At 23.3% G+C, this 18,015-nt stretch overlaps 1 protein-coding gene across 8 annotated transcripts in view; it reads left to right on the plus strand.

Annotated features, from left to right (window-relative positions):
- The first annotated feature begins 534 nt into the window (after window positions 1-534).
- The window catches only part of LOC122506422 (multidrug resistance-associated protein 1), a 36,959-nt gene continuing 19,478 nt past the window's right edge, over window positions 535-18,015 (plus strand). For 2 of the 8 annotated variants that reach the window (XM_043618583.1, XM_043618580.1), the window contains exons 1-15: window positions 535-986; window positions 3,839-4,138; window positions 4,384-4,521; window positions 4,697-4,810; window positions 5,239-5,438; window positions 7,165-7,191; window positions 7,265-7,468; window positions 8,114-8,756; window positions 8,897-9,043; window positions 10,417-10,501; window positions 10,637-10,836; window positions 11,124-11,625; window positions 11,981-12,158; window positions 12,313-12,439; window positions 13,943-14,159. In XM_043618583.1, the coding sequence (XP_043474518.1) occupies window positions 942-986; window positions 3,839-4,138; window positions 4,384-4,521; window positions 4,697-4,810; window positions 5,239-5,438; window positions 7,165-7,191; window positions 7,265-7,468; window positions 8,114-8,756; window positions 8,897-9,043; window positions 10,417-10,501; window positions 10,637-10,836; window positions 11,124-11,625; window positions 11,981-12,158; window positions 12,313-12,439; window positions 13,943-14,159 (3,127 nt within the window). In that variant the 5' untranslated portion in view covers window positions 535-941. Of the gene's footprint in view, window positions 987-3,838; window positions 4,139-4,383; window positions 4,522-4,696; window positions 4,811-5,238; window positions 5,439-7,164; window positions 7,192-7,264; window positions 7,469-8,113; window positions 8,757-8,896; window positions 9,044-10,416; window positions 10,502-10,636; window positions 10,837-11,123; window positions 11,626-11,980; window positions 12,159-12,312; window positions 12,440-13,942; window positions 14,160-16,744; window positions 16,966-18,015 lie in introns of all 8 variants that reach the window. The other 6 variants (XM_043618582.1, XM_043618581.1, XM_043618585.1 and 3 more) reach the window with 6 other exon arrangements.

The raw sequence follows: 18,015 nt of genomic DNA on the forward strand, positions 1-18,015 counted from the left end.
TAATTTTTCTCTTTTATTGCGGCGAATTGCATAACTTAATTTGTATCACTATTTCCTAACACATAAAACTTCCATAAATGATGTGACCTCGTCGTGTGACTTCTGCACGAAAATTACTTATATAAATCTCAATGGCAATTGAATAATTGAAGAAGATTTATTTATAAAAGTTTATAAACCATAGGATTGTTTTTGCAAAAAAATATTTTTTTAAAAACTTCTATTTTATATAAAAATTGAAAAAAGAAATAAACTCGCGCTTATATTTAATAAAAATGGCCAAGCGGGAATTTTTTGAATTTAGTGACAATTTGAAATTCCCGCCAGTTTGTGATTGGTCGGCCATCTTGGCGCTTGCGCACTGCCCTGAATTGAGTGGGGGAAAAACCCAGGTGTCTAGGGGAAAATTGCAGAGAACAAAGGAAAAATAAACATGCGCAGAGGGAGAAAATGTGAGAAAATGTCAGCAATTTCACTATGTATAAACATATACAAACATATAAATCACCAACACTGATTAATTTTCAGTTACACTGAGTTACACGAGGTTGGTGAGCCGAACTGACCGGAAAAACGCGATTACTCGCGAACTTGAGACCATCGCATTCACAAGCATTATACACAGTACTTATTTTTCATTATTTAAGAAAATTCTCATCTATTTCTTTCAAATAAAAAGTATTTCTTTCAAAGTTTTTCATCATTTCTCAAGTGTTTAATTGTAATATTTTTTTTTGCAAAAAAGAAATGAAAGAACGGACGGTCAATTATTCGTAAAGGAAAGGAAAGAAAAAAAAACCCTTTTAGTCGCGACATTGATGTGATTCCAATTAAAGGCCATAGTAGTAGTCAACTTGAATTAAAATAAGTGTAAAATCGGTTATTTTGTGTCAATTGTGATTGTTTGTTAAACTCGCAAACGCGGGAATAAATGTGTCAGAATGGAGAATCACACTTTGGACCAATTTTGTGGCTCCAAGTTTTGGGTAAGTTTTTCTTCTCCTTTTTCTAGTTTGTACCATTTTTTTTTTTTTTATGTATTTTAACAGGAAAAATTTACATCACAAGGATTATAACGTAAAAATTCGAAAATTTTAGGGTTAATTCAGAACATTTGGAATAATTCATTTTTTAAGTAAAAATTCTCTCATTCAGAAAATTGACTTTTGATTGTTTTCTTGAATAGTTCCACGCGTGATACTTAAAATTGCAATGATAATTTACATATATTGCAGTTATAGACATACCGTTAGTGTGCTATATTGAATTTTCAGTTTATACAAGAAGAGTTGCTTGTTTTCGGATAAAATAATTGATTTGATTTTTTAATTCTTGAAGAATTGAAGAATTTCTTATTTTCGAATTGACTCAAGTTGCTCTACTTTTGATATTAAAGATATGAAATTAAAAATTATTTTATCGAGTCAACATTTTTTTTTTTTTTTTGATAAAATAATTGTACAGTAAAAAGAGTATAAGAGAATTTTTACAGTAATGCAACTTTCATGGTTGATGAAAGAAATACATACAAGTCTATTATTATAGAAGAAAATCAAAGCTCAAGGTTGAAATATCCTTTGAACATGGAATTCACGTAAAGTAGTTTTTAATCATTACTTTTAATCGTCTTTAATTTTTAAATTGAATGCTCTCATTAATCATTGACACAATTCGTGATGATTTATTTCTCTTGAAAAATTTTAAACTCGATTGAGGAATAATAATAAAAAATAATATATAACGAATATGAAACAATGTTAAATTTATTAATCTCAGTTTTCTATGCCCTTGCTTCTGTCAATATTGGTGGAATTGAAACAATTATATCCAGTGGCTATCAACATTTAAAGATTACGTCAGTTTCTAATAAGATAAGAAAATGCGGGTTAAATAGAACAAATTTAAATCGCTTCAATAATCAAAAGTGAGCAAATTGTATTCTTTTTAATTTCATTATTCTGTGAAACAATCAGTTTTTTGTTACTTTTTTCACTTTTGAGGAATTTTTTTTATCCATTTTTTCCCTTTTTTTCTATTTTTTCTTTAATTTAATTATGTTCAAAATTTTTTTTAAATTTCAATTATCTTTATAAATAATAAAATTCTTCTCCGAAATTCAATTATTTTCAAAAATTTTAATTAACTTCTTGGCAAAATTTCAATTATTTTTGTAAAGAATAAAATTCTTCTCCGAAATTCAATTATTTTGAAAAATTTTAATTGAATTCTTGGCAAAATTTCAATTATTTTGATAAATATTAAAATTCTTCTCCGAAATTCAATTATTTTCAAAAATTTTAATGAACTTCTTGGCAAAATTTCAATTATTTTTATAATGAATAAAATTCTTATCCAAAATTCAATTATATACAAAAATTTTAATAAAATTCTTGATAAAATTTCAATTATTTTCATAATTTATAAAATTTTTCGCAAAAATTTTATTATTTCGAAAAATTTTAATAAAATTGTTACCAAAATTTCAATTATTTTTATAATTAATAAAATTTTGTTGACAGAATTCAATTGTTAATAAAATTTGTATTAAAATTTCTTAAAAGAATTTAATTATTTTGAAAAATTTTGATTAAATTCTTTATGAGAATTGGAATATTTTTAATACGATTTCAATTAAATTCCTAGGAAAAATGCAATTATTTTAGAAAATTTTAATTTAATTTCATGGCATAAATTAAATTATTTTTATAAATATTAAAATTCTTCTCCGAAATTCAATTATTTTCAAATATTTTAATTAAATTCCTAGACAAAATTCGATAATTATTTTCGAAAATTTTATTCTAATTCTTCGCATAAATAAAATTATTTTCTCAATTTATACAATTTATTCGCAGTAATTTAATTATTTTAAAGAATTTTAATAAAATTCTTCTCAGAAATTTTATTATACTTTGAAAAGTTTCAATAAAATTGTTTATCAAAAAATGTAATTAACTATTTTTAAAAAAAATTTAATTATTTTGAACAATTTGGATAAATTTCTTTATAAGAATTCAACTATTTTAAAATTTGTTGATAAAATTTTCTCTGAATATTCAATTTTAAGAAACATTCGATTATTCAATAAATTATTTATTTTTATATTTAAATAATTCAATTTTCGTAGAATTTTCTAACAAAAATTGATTTAAAATTAAATTTCAGTAACAATTTTAGTCAAATTTTTTAAAAATAATTGAATTTTTCAGAAGAATTTTATTATTTATAAAAATAATTGAATTTTTGAGAAGAATTATATTATTTACAAAAAGAAATGAATTTTACAATTTATGAAAATAATTGAATTTTTGTGAAGAATTTTATTGAAATTTTGGAAAATAATGAATTTTTTTCGACGAATTTAATTAAAATTAAATTAAAATGAATTAATTATTTTGAAATTAATTGAATTGCTGGCAAGAATTTTATTATTTATGAAAAAAATGCTTTGCTAAAAATGAAAATGAAAATTTTCGAAAATAATTGAATTCCTTCGACAAATTTAATTAAAATCGAATTTTTAAAAAAATGATTTCAATTTTTTATTGAAATTTTTGAAAATAATTAAATTTCTTCGAAGAATTTAATTAAAATCGAATTTTTAAGAAAATTATTGCAAGTTTTTATTTTCTAATATAATGAAGAATTTCCGAACAATTGAATAATTGGAAAAATTATATTTTTATTGTATTTATTCTTTTTTGTTGAATTAAGGAAAGAATTTATGGTTTTCTAATTTTTTTTAAATTTCAACCCTGGGGGTAAAATTGTTAATTAGAAATTTGTAATTATTTCCTATTTGTAAATAATAAAATATGAATTTTTTGTTTTGTTTTAGGATGCAAACTTAACATGGAACACGGACGATCCCGATGTGACGGAATGTTTTCAAAAAACAGTTCTCGTATGGATACCGTGTATTTTCCTTTGGACTTTTTCAATAATAGAAGTATTTTACCTTTTGAATAGCAGGAAAAGAAATATTCCTTACACATGGCTATTTATATCGAAACTGATACTTACCATAGGACTTATTATTCTTGCCATAGTCGATTTAGCGATGGCTCTTCATTTTAGTACTTACAAAGTAGTTTATAATGTGGATTTCTACACACCCTGTATAAACGTATTTAGTTACGTAAGTAAAAATCAATTTTCCTAAAACAACACCATAAAAGTTCTTTTTTTTCCGTTACGTAACATAGAGAAAAAAAAACGTGTCATTCTTTTTGCAAGAAAGAAAATTTATGCCTAGAAAAAAAAAATATTCAGAAAATAGATGAGAAAAAAAATTAGAAAAGCAATTGAGAAAAAAAGATTATAAAAATAGCAAGAGAGAATTAATTAAAAAGTCATAAATTGCAAAATTTTGTATCATTTCAGATTTTGGCAGCTGTACTTGTTGTTTATAACAAAAAGTTTGGCATGCGTACTTCAGGATTAATTTTCCTCTTTTGGTTTCTACATGCACTTTTTGGATGCGTTCGCTATAGAAGTTTATTAAGATCATCGTCGTTGAAGGTAAACAAACAAAAAAAAAAAGAACTGCCACTCTAGAGGAATGTAAATCACTTTTTAATGACTATGTAATTTATCTCAAAGTTTGCAGATTTTCGCAAATATGTGTTATCTTTATTTGTAAATTGAATTTTATTGCTGAGGTTTTAACAAAACTGTGTTTTTTTGTTTATTTCAGGAGGAAGTTACATATGAATTTGTATCATACATGATTTATTATCCACTTGTTGTGATATTATTTGTGCTCAACTTTTTCGTCGACGCCGAACCCAAAGTCACTGATTATGCTCGGGTGAGTATTTTCTTTCTTATTGGCTTCTTCTTTGTATGTATTTTTTTGTTTTCTTAATTATCTATAGAGTGGAATATAATTGATCCAATTTGTGGATTTATATTTTATTACTTAATTATTATCGTGAATAGTAATTATTATTTTTAATAATTTAATGTTAATATAATAAATATAAATATAATAAATTTAATCTTTAAGATATTTATTATTTATTATTTTACAAATTCTATTGTTATTATTTTACAAATTAGGAAAAAAAACTCTGAAAATTCGAAGAAAAACAAATGAGTCGCAATTTTTGGAGTTTTTTAAAAGAAAATTTATAAAATTTTCTACTTTTTGCTTCGAACTAATGTTATTTTGTAATTTTCTTTATTTTCGTATCTATTTATGTATTTATTTATTTATATTCTATTTTTTAATTGAAGATTGAAAAGCCATGTCCAGAGCAGAGTGCTTCGTTTCCATCTCGACTTTTCTTTAATTGGTTCAATTCTCTGGCATGGAAGGGATTCAAAAAACCTCTTGAAACTGGTGACCTTTGGTCCATGAATCCTGAAGATATGGCTCACGAAATTGTTCCACGCTTCGACAAATACTGGAATGCAAAACTCAACAAAACAGAGCAGTAAGTTTTTTCTGTCCTTCTGGCTTTAGGTTAAAAATAAGTTATAGAAAAGAACTATAGAAAAATTAAAAAAAGAAACTATATATTTCAATAACTGTTTTTTATTATTAAGGTCTTTCATCCAAAGAAAGAATAAAATACATTAAAAAAAAATTTATTCACTAATTTAGAGAGACGAAAATTAATCAACATTTAAAAAATTAATATTTTGTATTTGCCAGAAAAACATTTAAATTTTCAAGAGAAAAAAATGTTAAGCAAAGTTTATTTCTTTATACAATTTTTATAAATTTGATTGCAATTTTTTTCTTGATTTTCTATTCTTGTTCTTTCAGAAAATACAATTGAATTAAAAATAAATAATTAGATATTAAAACAGGGTTGCCACAAGTCAGAGAAATCGGGGAATTCAGGGAAAAGTCAGGGAAATCAGGGAAAAGTCAGGAATTTTTATTAAAAGTACTGGAAAAAATTAAATGATTAGAATTCAAAAGAAAATTCTCAATTTTTATACAAAACCTTAATATTATTTAATTATTTAAAATGTTTCAACTCAATTATCTTGATAAATAAGAAAATTGAATTTCTTTACAGAAATTCAATTATTTTGAGGCATTTTAATAAAATTCTTTGCAAAATTCAATTATTTTCAAAAATAACAATATTCATCGCAAGAATTCAATTATTTTCAAAAATAATAAAATTCTTCGAAGAAATTCAATTATTTTTAAAAATTTTGCCTAATATATTGTCAAGAATTCAATTATCTTTAAAAATAGCAAAATTTTTCGCCAAAAATTCAATTATTTTCTTAAAATTTAAATAAAATTCTTTACAAAATTTCAATTATTTTCAAAAGTTTTTCGCAATTCAATAATTTTCAATATTTACTATTTTCATAATATTTATCAAAGGATTTAATTATTGAAAAAATTTTTTGATACAATTCTACGAAAACATTCAATTATTTTCATAAATAATAAAATTTCATTTAGGAATTCAATTATTTTCATCACAAAATTTCAAATTTCAATTCAAATTTTAATTTAATTTTAAATAAATTCCTCGAAAAATGCAATTATTCTTAAAAATTTTATTAAAACTTGACGAAGGAATTCAATTTTAAGAAACATTCAATGTTCAGTAAAATAATAAAATTCTTTGCAGTAATGCAAATATTTTCATAAATAACTTTTAATTCATCTCAGAAAATCAATTATTTTCAAATTTTTTTTGAGTAATTCTGCAAAAGAATTCAATTAGCTTGATAAACAAAAAAATTCTTCCCATAAAATCAATTATTTTAAGGAATTTTAATAAAATTTAAATTATCTTTATAAATAGATAAAGAAATTCTTCTCAAGAATTAAATTATTGTCAAAAATTTTAATAAAACTCTTCGCAAAATTTCAGTCAGGGAAGAACAAAATTTAATTTTTCTGGCAACCCTGTAAAATTATATTTTAATTATTTTTCTAAAGTTAGTTTTTCAATATTTTTGTATAATTATTTGTATTCAAAGGCTTAATTAATTAATTAATTAATTAATTAAGCCTGTTAATTTCTAAATAAAAATTATCTTTTGGATGAAGCACCTTAAAGAAAATGATGAAATTTAAAATAAAAAGAAGAAGAAGAAGAAGAAAAATCCTAGTTGTACGTAAACGTCGTTTATACTTGACTTTTTTTTGTTTGTCTTGTTTCTTTTTTGTGCGAACAAAAATAGAGATGAACCATGGAGTGATGAATTAAGGTAAGATTAAAAATTAAGAGTGCCAATGATTATTTACGTACTATTAGGATCTGATTATATTGCATTTTAAAAGAGAAGCCAATTGTTGCAGTTCACAAGGTATTAAGGCGTCATTTCGAAAGGGATCAGGACAAATTAATCTCAATTCGATGAATAAAAAGAAAACGGCATCAATTCTATCGCCATTGTGCAAGGCATTTGGTCCAACATTTTTGTTTGGCGCATCACTTAAACTTATTCAGGATATTATGACCTTCGTCAGCCCAAAGATTTTAGAGTAAGTCCTCTTCCTTTTTTTTCTACCTGAAAGTTTAGACCGCCTGCTAATTTCACATTTTTCAAGGATAAAATGCTTTAAAATTTTAAAACTTTCCTTTTTTCATTTCATTTTTAAGTATTTATTCAGCAGATGTTTATTCCTTTTTTTTAATTTTAAACGACAAAATAAATTCAAAATTATTTTAAATATAATTTAATAATAATTGTAATAATTTATTATTTATTTATATTTATTATTAATAATATAATTTTACTAATAATTTTAATATAATTTAAGTGAAAATTTGTATGGCGAATTTTTATTTAATTTAATTTTACTTTCGGAGAATAAAATTAAATTTATATAACTTTATTAATTAATTTTGAAAATAATAGAATTCTTTGCAAAGAATGTAATTGAAATTTTTGAAAATAATTAAATTTGTTTTAATGAATTTTATTCTAATTTTTGAAAATTTGAATTTTTTCGAAGAATTCAATGAAAGTTTTAGAATATAATAATAATTACGTATGTGTAATTATTTATATAGTTAATAATTGTGAAATATTTTAATTTTTGAATCGGAAATTAGTAAGAAATTGAATTTGATATTTGATAATTGTAAATTGTTGTTAATATAAATTTTTGTCTTTTTTTTCACAGAAAATTGATAAAATTCGTACAAAATCCAAATCAAGATGAACATATGTGGAAGGGTTATTTTTATGCAGTAATACTCTTATTAACAGCAGTATTTCAAACATTAATATTGTCACAATATTTTCATCGTATGTTTTTGGTTGGTCTACGTATTCGTACTGCATTAATAGCGGCAATTTATCGAAAAGCATTGCGCGTATCAAATTCAGCGCGCAAAGAAACGACAGTTGGTGAAATTGTCAATTTAATGTCAGTTGATGCACAAAGATTTATGGATGTGACTGCATACATTAATATGATATGGTCGGCGCCATTGCAAATTGCAGTTGCACTTTATTTTTTGTGGGAATGCTTAGGACCATCGGTACTCTCCGGTTTGGCTGTGATGATTATATTAATTCCCGTTAATGCCTTGATCGCTGGGAAAGTGAGAAATTTACAGATAAAACAAATGAAAAATAAAGACGAACGCGTTAAATTAATGAATGAAGTTCTCAGTGGAATAAAAGTATTGAAACTTTATGCCTGGGAACCATCGTTTGAGGAGCAAATTCTCAAAATTCGTAATAAGGAAATTAAAGTTCTTAAAGAGGCTGCTTATCTTAATGCGGGCACAAGTTTCATTTGGTCTTGCGCACCATTTTTGGTGAGTATTATTTCATGTATTTACGAAATAAAAAAATTAAAATAAAATTATTTTTTAATGAAACTAAATTTTTTTCAAAAAAAAAAATGGAAATGGAAATTAAATAGTATATTTATTGCAAATGTTTTTCTTTTTTTCAGGTTTCTTTGGTATCGTTCGCCACTTTTGTACTCGTTGATGAAAATAATATTTTGGACAGTAGTACAGCATTCGTTTCACTTACTTATTTTAATATTTTGAGGTTTCCCCTCTCCATGTTACCAATGATGATCAGCAATGTCGTTCAGGTACGTAAACAGTAGAAAAATTACAGGTTTCACACTCATTTCTTTTTTTTTGAGAGAGAATTTGCACAACATTAAATTCCCTGAAAATTGAAACATAAAAAAATTATTCACAAAAATATTGATAAAATTCTCATAAATTTTTTTGACATTCAATTATTTTCAATAGAATAATTTTAATAAAGTTCTCCTTTAATTATTTTTATAAATAATAAAATTCTTCTGAGAAATTCAACAGTTTTTTAAAAAATTTTGATTATAATTTTTTGTGAGAATTGAAATATTTTGAATACATTTTCAAATTAAAATTTAATAAAATTCTCAGCAAGCTTACAATTATTTTCATAATTTATCAAATTCTTGGCAACAATTTAATTATTTTAAAGAATTTCAATAAAATTCTTCTACAAAATTTTATTATATTTTGAAAAATTTCAATAAAATTGTTCATAAGAAAAAAATATAGTTAAATATTTAAAAAAAAATTTAATTCTATTTCTAAATAATAAAATTCTTCGCAATAATTCAATTATTTTGAAAAATTTTGATTAAATTCTTTATGAGAATTGAAATATTTTCAAGACAATTTTCATAAAATTCGTAGAACGAATTCAATTATTTTCAAAATTAATAAATATTTTCGCAAGAATTCAATTATTTTTTATAAATAACACAATTCTTTCACAAACTCAATTATTTTCAAAAATTTTAATAAAATTCTTCGCAGAAATTCAATTATTTTCATAAATAAGAAAAATTTTCACTGTAATTCAATGATTTTAAATACAATTTTCATTAAAATTTTCGAAAAAATTCAAATATTTAAATAAATGTTTATAAATTTTATTCTTTCCTATAATTTAATTATTTTCATAAATAATGAAAACTATCGCTGACTTTCAATTATTTTATTAAATTATTTTTATACATTTTTAAATTAATTCGTCGAAAAAGTTATTCTTAAAAATTTTTATTAGAAGTCTTCGAAAGAATACAATTTTTTTAAAGAAATTTTTGATAAAATTCTTTATAAGAATTCAATTTCAAGAAATATTCAATTATTCAATAAATTATTAATTTTTTTTATTTTAATAATTGATTTCGCGTAGAATTTCCTAATAAAAAACTGATTTAAAATTGAATTTTAGTTATAATTAAATTTCAAAAGATTTTTAAATTGAAATCTTTGAAAATTTTAATTGTTTTGTGAAATTGTAATTATTTTTAATTGTACTTTATTTAAAAGAAAAATTTTTTAGAAATAATTAAATTTCAAATGATTTTTAACTTGAAATCTTTGAAAATTGTAATTGTTTTTTTAAAACTGTAATTATTTTTAATTGTAATTTTTTTAAAATGAAAATTTCTTTTTACAGGCTTCCGTTTCGGTAAAACGTATAAATAAATTTATGAATTCGGAAGAATTGGATCCAGACAATGTTCATCACGATTCAAACGAACGTTAGTATTTTGTATAGATTTACAAATTTATTTCTTTGTAGGTTTAGAAATTTTTAAAAATTTTTTCTTCTTTTTTCTCTTAAAACTTTTCTTTTAAAAAAAAGGAATTAATTTTTTGTTTTTTTTTTTTTGCAGCTTATCCGTTAGTAATAGAAAAAGGCACATTTGCTTGGGATTCGGAGCAAACAGACACTCCTGTTTTGCGTAACATTAATCTTAAAATCGAGGAAAATCAATTGGTCGCTGTCGTTGGTACTGTTGGCTCAGGAAAAAGTTCATTGATCTCAGCATTCTTGGGCGAAACTTACAAATTAAATGGCAGAGTTAACACAAAGGTAAATACTCGAAATTCTATATCGTAAAATTTATTTAATTTTAAGACAAAAGTAATGTTGTAACAAAAATTTTGATTCAAAATTTAAAAAAAATTTCGGACTTTGGAAAAAGATACAAAAAAATATCAATAATTACCAGAAAAAGTTTAACAAAAAAATAGTTTGATTTACTAATTTATTATTTACTAAATAAATAAATAATTAAAAAAAGCTGAAGTTAAAAGAAAAAGTAAAAAGATTTTTTTAGATAAATTTTATGCGCTACAATGGAATTTAATTATTTTCAGGGTTCAATCGCATATGTCTCGCAGCAGGCATGGATACAAAATGCAACATTACAGGACAATATTCTTTTTGGCAAAACTTTAGATAAAACAATTTACAATAGAGTCGTTGAGGCGTGTGCATTGGGACCGGATTTAAAAATGTTGCCGGCCGGCGATCAAACGGAAATTGGCGAGAAGGGAATTAATTTATCAGGCGGACAAAAGCAAAGAGTCTCATTGGCAAGGGCAATTTATAATAATGCCGATATTTATTTTTTCGACGATCCATTGAGCGCCGTTGATTCACATGTGGGAAAACATATTTTCGAACATTTATTGGGTCCCCAGGGACTTATAAGGAAAAAAACACGCGTCCTCGTCACTCATGGCATCACTTATTTGCCAAAGGTCGATAATATTGTTGTTTTAAAAGACGGTGAAATTTCGGAAATTGGCACTTTTAAAGAACTTCTCGCTAAACGTGGGGCTTTCGCTGAATTTCTTGTACAACATCTTCAGGAAGGTGAGAAATTTTTCTCTTTTTATTTTTAAATAGTGATTATTTTTTGCTTTAAAGTATTTTTCTTTTCAATTTTTTTTTTAAATATAAATAGATCTTTATGAATTTATCCCTCTGTGAAAGAATTTAATTTTGAGTCTATCAATCTTTCCGAGTCTCACGACTCGGAAAGCTTGATAGACTCAAAATTAAATTAAATAATAAGTAAATCTTTTCTTCTTCTTCTTTTTTTGAACTTAAATGTTCTTTTTTAATGTTGAAAAAAAACGGAAATTATAAATAGTTGGAGAGAAGAATAATTTGTTTATTGTTTGTTTATTTTTTATGTAATAATATTAGTATAAAATTATTTTAACAGTGAAACCGGACGACGTTGCGGACGGCGATTTGGATGAAATAAAACAAAGTTTACAAACAACGATTGGAAAAGATGAATTACAGCAAAAATTGTCATACGTCAAGACTCAAATATCGGGAAATTATCCTGAATCGATTACAACATCGGATAAAAAATCATTAAACGGTTCACTTCAAAGGTATATTGATTTTTAAATTTGTAAGAATTTTATTTTAGTTTTGATCGAATTTTGACTTTTGCTAATTTTGTGAAATCTTTCTTTTTTTTGTAATGTTTAATGAATAATATAACTAATAATAATGATTTTATATTTTATTTTTTTAATGAAAAAGAGCGCAATCTACGGAAAGTCAACATTCTGGAAGTCTCAATCGAACAAATAGTATCAAAGATAACGAAGCGGCAAAAATTGTAACCGGAGAGAAATTAATTGAAACAGAAAAAACGGAAACTGGAAGTGTGAGTATTCTTTTTGGATTTTTTTTTTACTGATACTTTATGTTTATTTTTTTGAGTCTTTTACAGAATTCGAAATGTTCTTTTTTTAATAACTTAAATATCTAAATTTTGAAAAATAATTAAATTTATTTTGTAAAAACGTAAAAATTTCTAAAAAAATATATTAATTTTCACGAGAAATTTAGGAAAAATATTTAAATTCTTATTTATTAAAATAATTAAATTCCTGAACTTATTTAATAGTCTTGACTCTTTGGTAAAAAATCTACAATTTTCGAAAATTATCAAAAATTCAAAAATCCGAATTTCTTAAAATTCAACATTTTTTCTTCTTTTTTACGGCATTTAGTTTCATTATTTTTGTGCTCTTGGAAAATACTTTACTTATTTAATAGTCTCGACTCTTTGGTAAAAAATCTAGAATTATCGAAAATTATCAAAAATTCAAAAATCCGAATTTCTTAAAATTCAACATTTTTTCTTCTTTTTTACGGCATTTAGTTTCATTATTTTTGTGCTCTTGGAAAATACTTTACTTATTTAATAGTCTCGACTCTTTGGTAAAAAATCTAGAATTATCGAAAATTATCAAAAATTCAAAAATCCGAATTTCTTAAAATTCAACATTTTTTCTTCTTTTTTACGGCATTTAGTTTCATTATTTTTGTGCTCTTGGAAAATACTTTACTTATTTAATAGTCTCGACTCTTTGGTAAAAAATCTAGAATTATCGAAAATTATCAAAAATTCAAAAATCCGAATTTCTTAAAATTCAACATTTTTTCTTCTTTTTTACGGCATTTAGTTTCATTATTTTTGTGCTCTTGGAAAATACTTTACTTATTTAATAGTCTCGACTCTTTGGTAAAAAATCTAGAATTATCGAAAATTATCAAAAATTCAAAAATCCGAATTTCTTAAAATTCAACATTTTTTCTTCTTTTTTACGGCATTTAGTTTCATTATTTTTGTGCTCTTGGAAAATACTTTACTTATTTAATAGTCTCGACTCTTTGGTAAAAAATCTAAAATTATCGAAAATTATCAAAAATTCAAAAATCCGAATTTCTTAAAATTCAACATGTTTTCCTCTCTTTTATGGTATTTAGCTTCATTATTTTTGTGCTCTTGGAAAATACTTTACTTATTTAATAGTCTCGACTCTTTGCTAAATATAATAACATTTATGTAAAGTTGATAACTTCTATTAATTTATAAATAAAAATAAAAATACAGTGTTTAAATAAAAAAATACTATAATAGTAATAATAATAAAAATAACATTTAATCTGTTAAAAATAATACAGTTCATAATCAGTTAATAATTTTTTTGTACTTTTAATCTGAAATCATTCGAAAATTAAAGTTTATGTTGCAAATAAAAAATTTGACCAAGAATAATAAATTAAATCCCGTGTTTCGCGCTCAAAATTTATCTACTTAAGTTCTTATTTTTTATAGGGACAATTTTGTTTCTAAATTTAATAAAATTTTGCATTTCAGGTAAAATGGAAAGTATACTCGCACTATTTAAGATCAATTGGATGGTTTTTATCGATTTCAACGATAGTGATGAACGCAATTTTCCAATCGTTCAGCATTGGATCTAACGTTTGGCTGGCAAAATGGTCGGGAAGATATGAAAATGTGAGCTCGACGAATGAGACAGTCAATAATGAAATGTATCTCGGAGTTTACAGTGCATTAGGTTTGGGACAGGGTAAGTAATTTTTTTCACTCAATTTTTTCTTTATTTGCTTTAATAGAAAAATTTAATATAATTACTATATAATAATATTCAATCAACCAATTCATTTTTCAAAGAATCATTACTGAAATTTTCACGTTTTGTTGTTCTAGAGAAATGTTTATTTTCACATTCATTTATTTAGATGTGATTTACATTATTCGATTGTTCCATTGCTTTTCTTTTTTTTCGAATAGTTTAAAAACATTCTCATCTTCTCAGAAAATTTTTCATTCGTTTTGTTCACTTGTTCAGAAAAAAACCAAAAATTGTTTTCAAATTTAAAAAATTTTAATTTTTAAATTCGATTTTGAATAAAATAATTTATTGTTATTATTACAAAATTATTTTAAAAGAACAACGAAATGAATTCTTTTTATCTGAATTATTATTTTTTGGGGGGAGAAAAAAATTCTAGAATGATTTTTCAGAAAACTGTTTTTATTTTCAATAGAAATTTATTCAATTCACTAATTTATTTCAAATAATTTGAAATAAATTGAAAATTAAAATAAATTTTAAGAAAAAAATTTTTTTTTTGGAAAATATTCTAAAATTATAAAAAAGGAGAACTATTAATTAAGAGATATACATTTAGACCATAAAAAATAATTGTGTTTTTAAAAATCAAATCATCTCGTGATTCGTAAATGTGTTTTTTGATTTTTTTCTGTTTTTTTTTCATAGAAAAATTAGGGAATGTGCGAAAAATTTTGTTTTTGTGATTTTCATATCATTATTGAATCGCTGAATGGATTGACTTGTTCGTTAATCCTGTAAAGAAAAGAAGAAAAAAAAGTAAACGGGGAAATTAATTAAGAGTCGCTAATTATTATTATTCTGATGGAAAATATAAATATTCCAAACAAGGAAGAGAATATTTGTCAAGTTTCAGAAGAATTTTGTTTACGTTTCGAATTATTTTTTCATCCAGTGGTTCAATATTTATTCATAATCAATTTTTCATGAAGAAAAAATACTCATGTCATTAGTTTTTTTTTTAACATTTCACGTTTATGAGAGACAAACTTTCATTCAGTTTTCATTGATTAATCGTTTTTGCTTTTGTAATTCAGACGATATTTTTTTAATTTTAATTTTCTTTTTTTACTTTTCATTAATTAAGTTTTTCTTTTTCTTTTAAAATTAAAAGTTAATAAAATTAGAAACTATTTTTCTTTTTTAAAATGTTTTTTTCATTTTCTTTTTATAATTTTTTTTAAATTAAATTTTCCTTTTTTCCTTTTAAAATTAGGTAATAAAATGAAAAATATTTTTTAATTTTCTTTGTATTTGAATTTTCCTTTTTTTATTTAAATTTCTATACTTAAAAATACAATTATTGTCTGAATTTAAAGAAAAAATAATAATTTGCATGTATAAGTTGACCAGCACTTAAATGTTAACTTTTCAGTAGTAATTAGAAGCCTCTAAAGTAGTATTTCGAAAATTAATTTCAAATATTTCATTTCCCCCCGATTTTTGCAATAAAATTTAGTTTTAATCAAAGTTTCAAAGAAAAGTTCAGATTTTTGGCATGAAGTTATTAAATTCCTCTTTTTTGATTCGTTTGCAAAAATTTTTCAATTCGTCTCCCTATATTTCACAGTTAATTGTTAAATTATAAAATTATAATTATATTGACAGCATGTTGCTGCTCTTTCGCAAAAAAATTCAAGTTTAAACACAAAAGAACTGATACAGAAAAATTCGTTTTTTGCTAATTACTTTCTAAACAAGTTTTCAAATTTCTAAATTTCTAAATATCAAAATATCAAAATTTTCAAAATTTTTAATTTTCTAAGTTTCTAAATTTCTAAAATTCTGAAATTCTGAAATTCTAAATTTCTAAATTTCTAAATTTCTAAATTTTCCCATTTTCCAAAAATTGGAATTATTATCGAACCGAATTTTCATTTTACGGTCAAAATTTTAATTGATGACGATTATTAATTAAATACAAAAAAAAATATTTCTAAAATTAGAAGTAGTTAAATATTTTATTAATAAGATTTTGTTAGTCAATAAAAATTTGTCTAATTAATTTTTTGGTTTGATAAACAATTCCTTTTTGGTCCTATGAGAAAAAAATTCGGTTTCGAAATCTCGCGACAAATTTAGAACAAATTTTTTTTTTGTTTCTTTTTAGAAGACTAATTTCCCATTCTTTGCGATATTTTCTTATTTCAAATCAATGACTTCTGAGAGAATTTGAAAAATGTCTCTACAAAATTTTATTTCTAATTAAAAAAAAAATTTGGTTATTTTTTTATAAATCACAATATGAAAAAATATTTTCAAATTATTGAAAGAAATTTCAATTCAATTTTGGTAAAGAAAATTGTTATTATTAACATTTATTGTAATAAAAGAACTTTTCGATTTCGATTACAAAAGAAATATTTCTCCAAAAATATTTGGAAAAGAGAAAAAATTTCAAATTATGTGACTCAAGGGACTAAAAAAAATAGTAAAAAAATCGTAAAAAAATTTTTAAAAAATTAATAAAAAGAAAAGAAAAGAAAAATGATGATGGGTGTAATTGAAATGTATTTCAGCCTCTTTTGTGTGTTTTGCACAAATAATAATGGCCATTGGCTGCCTACGAAGCAGCAAACTGCTCCATTCTGAATTATTATTTGGCATTCTGCGATTGCCTGTTGGATTTTTTGACACGACACCCATAGGCAGAGTCATTAATCGTTTTGGAAAGGACATTGACGTCATTGATAACGTTTTACCGCCAACAATTAAAGCTTGGTTATTTTGCCTTGCATCGGTATGCAAAAATCAATCTCAAGAATGATACTTGAATTATTATTCTCTATTTTTTTTAATAGGCAGTAAGAAATTCTTGATATAACAACGATTCGCACTAAAAAAATTTTCAAAAAAAAAAAAAAAATACCCCAAAAACCATCACATGGTCCACCAATGGGTACAAATATTGTGTTTAACTAATGCAAAAACTATTCGGATTTTTAACCATTTTCACAATTTTGAAAATAATATTTATTAATAATCACACTGTGCAAAGAAATGGGTGTCGATTTTGCTGAGATATTTTTATCTTTTCCTTTTTTTCAATTGTGCATTTCAAACTTTTTTGTTCTTAAGCTTTCTGAGAAATAGGTAGTTGAGTTTTTTTTGGGAAAAATTAAATTTTTTTTTTGCTATTTTTCTTGAGATTTTTCTAAATAAATTGCGGATTTTTTTTGTAGGGGAAAAACTTGAAGGGAAAAGATAATTTTTATTGAAAAATTTCAAAGGTAAACAATTTTCATACGTAGAAAGAAAATTCATAGAAAGAAAATTCATAGTAAAAAAAATCCAAAGAAAGAAAATTCATAGTATAAGAATTTTTTTTCTGTGAATATTTTTACTATGAATTTTTTTTTCTATAAATTTTTTTAATACTATTTTCTATTCAATGAATTTTTTTTCGATGAATTTTTAGAAATTTTTCTGTATTTTTCTAAAATTTTCCATACAAGAAATTTTTGTATAAATATTGACATTATGGGTTTTTGAATTTTTAATAATAAAAATTTTTTAAACTAGAAATTTTCTTTTTATGATAAATTGATAAATTTTTTGTTTAAAGACGAAAATAGAAAATGGGGGGAAATTTTTTTGAAAATGAGATTTGTTAGCGAAATAATAGCTGAAAAATAGCGAATTAATAATTTATTCAAGAAAAAGAAGTAAAAGAAAGAATTTTTTTGTCAAAAAAATCAACGCCTAGGAGTAGAATTGAAGAAGAATTAACGAGCACCTGTAGATATTTAACACTTTTTAATTAATATGCGAATGCAGCACTAACAAAAAA

This window comes from Leptopilina heterotoma, unplaced genomic scaffold, assembly GCF_015476425.1.
Source record: "Leptopilina heterotoma isolate Lh14 unplaced genomic scaffold, ASM1547642v1 Lhet_42, whole genome shotgun sequence".
NCBI classification, from domain to species: Eukaryota; Metazoa; Arthropoda; class Insecta; order Hymenoptera; family Figitidae; genus Leptopilina; species Leptopilina heterotoma.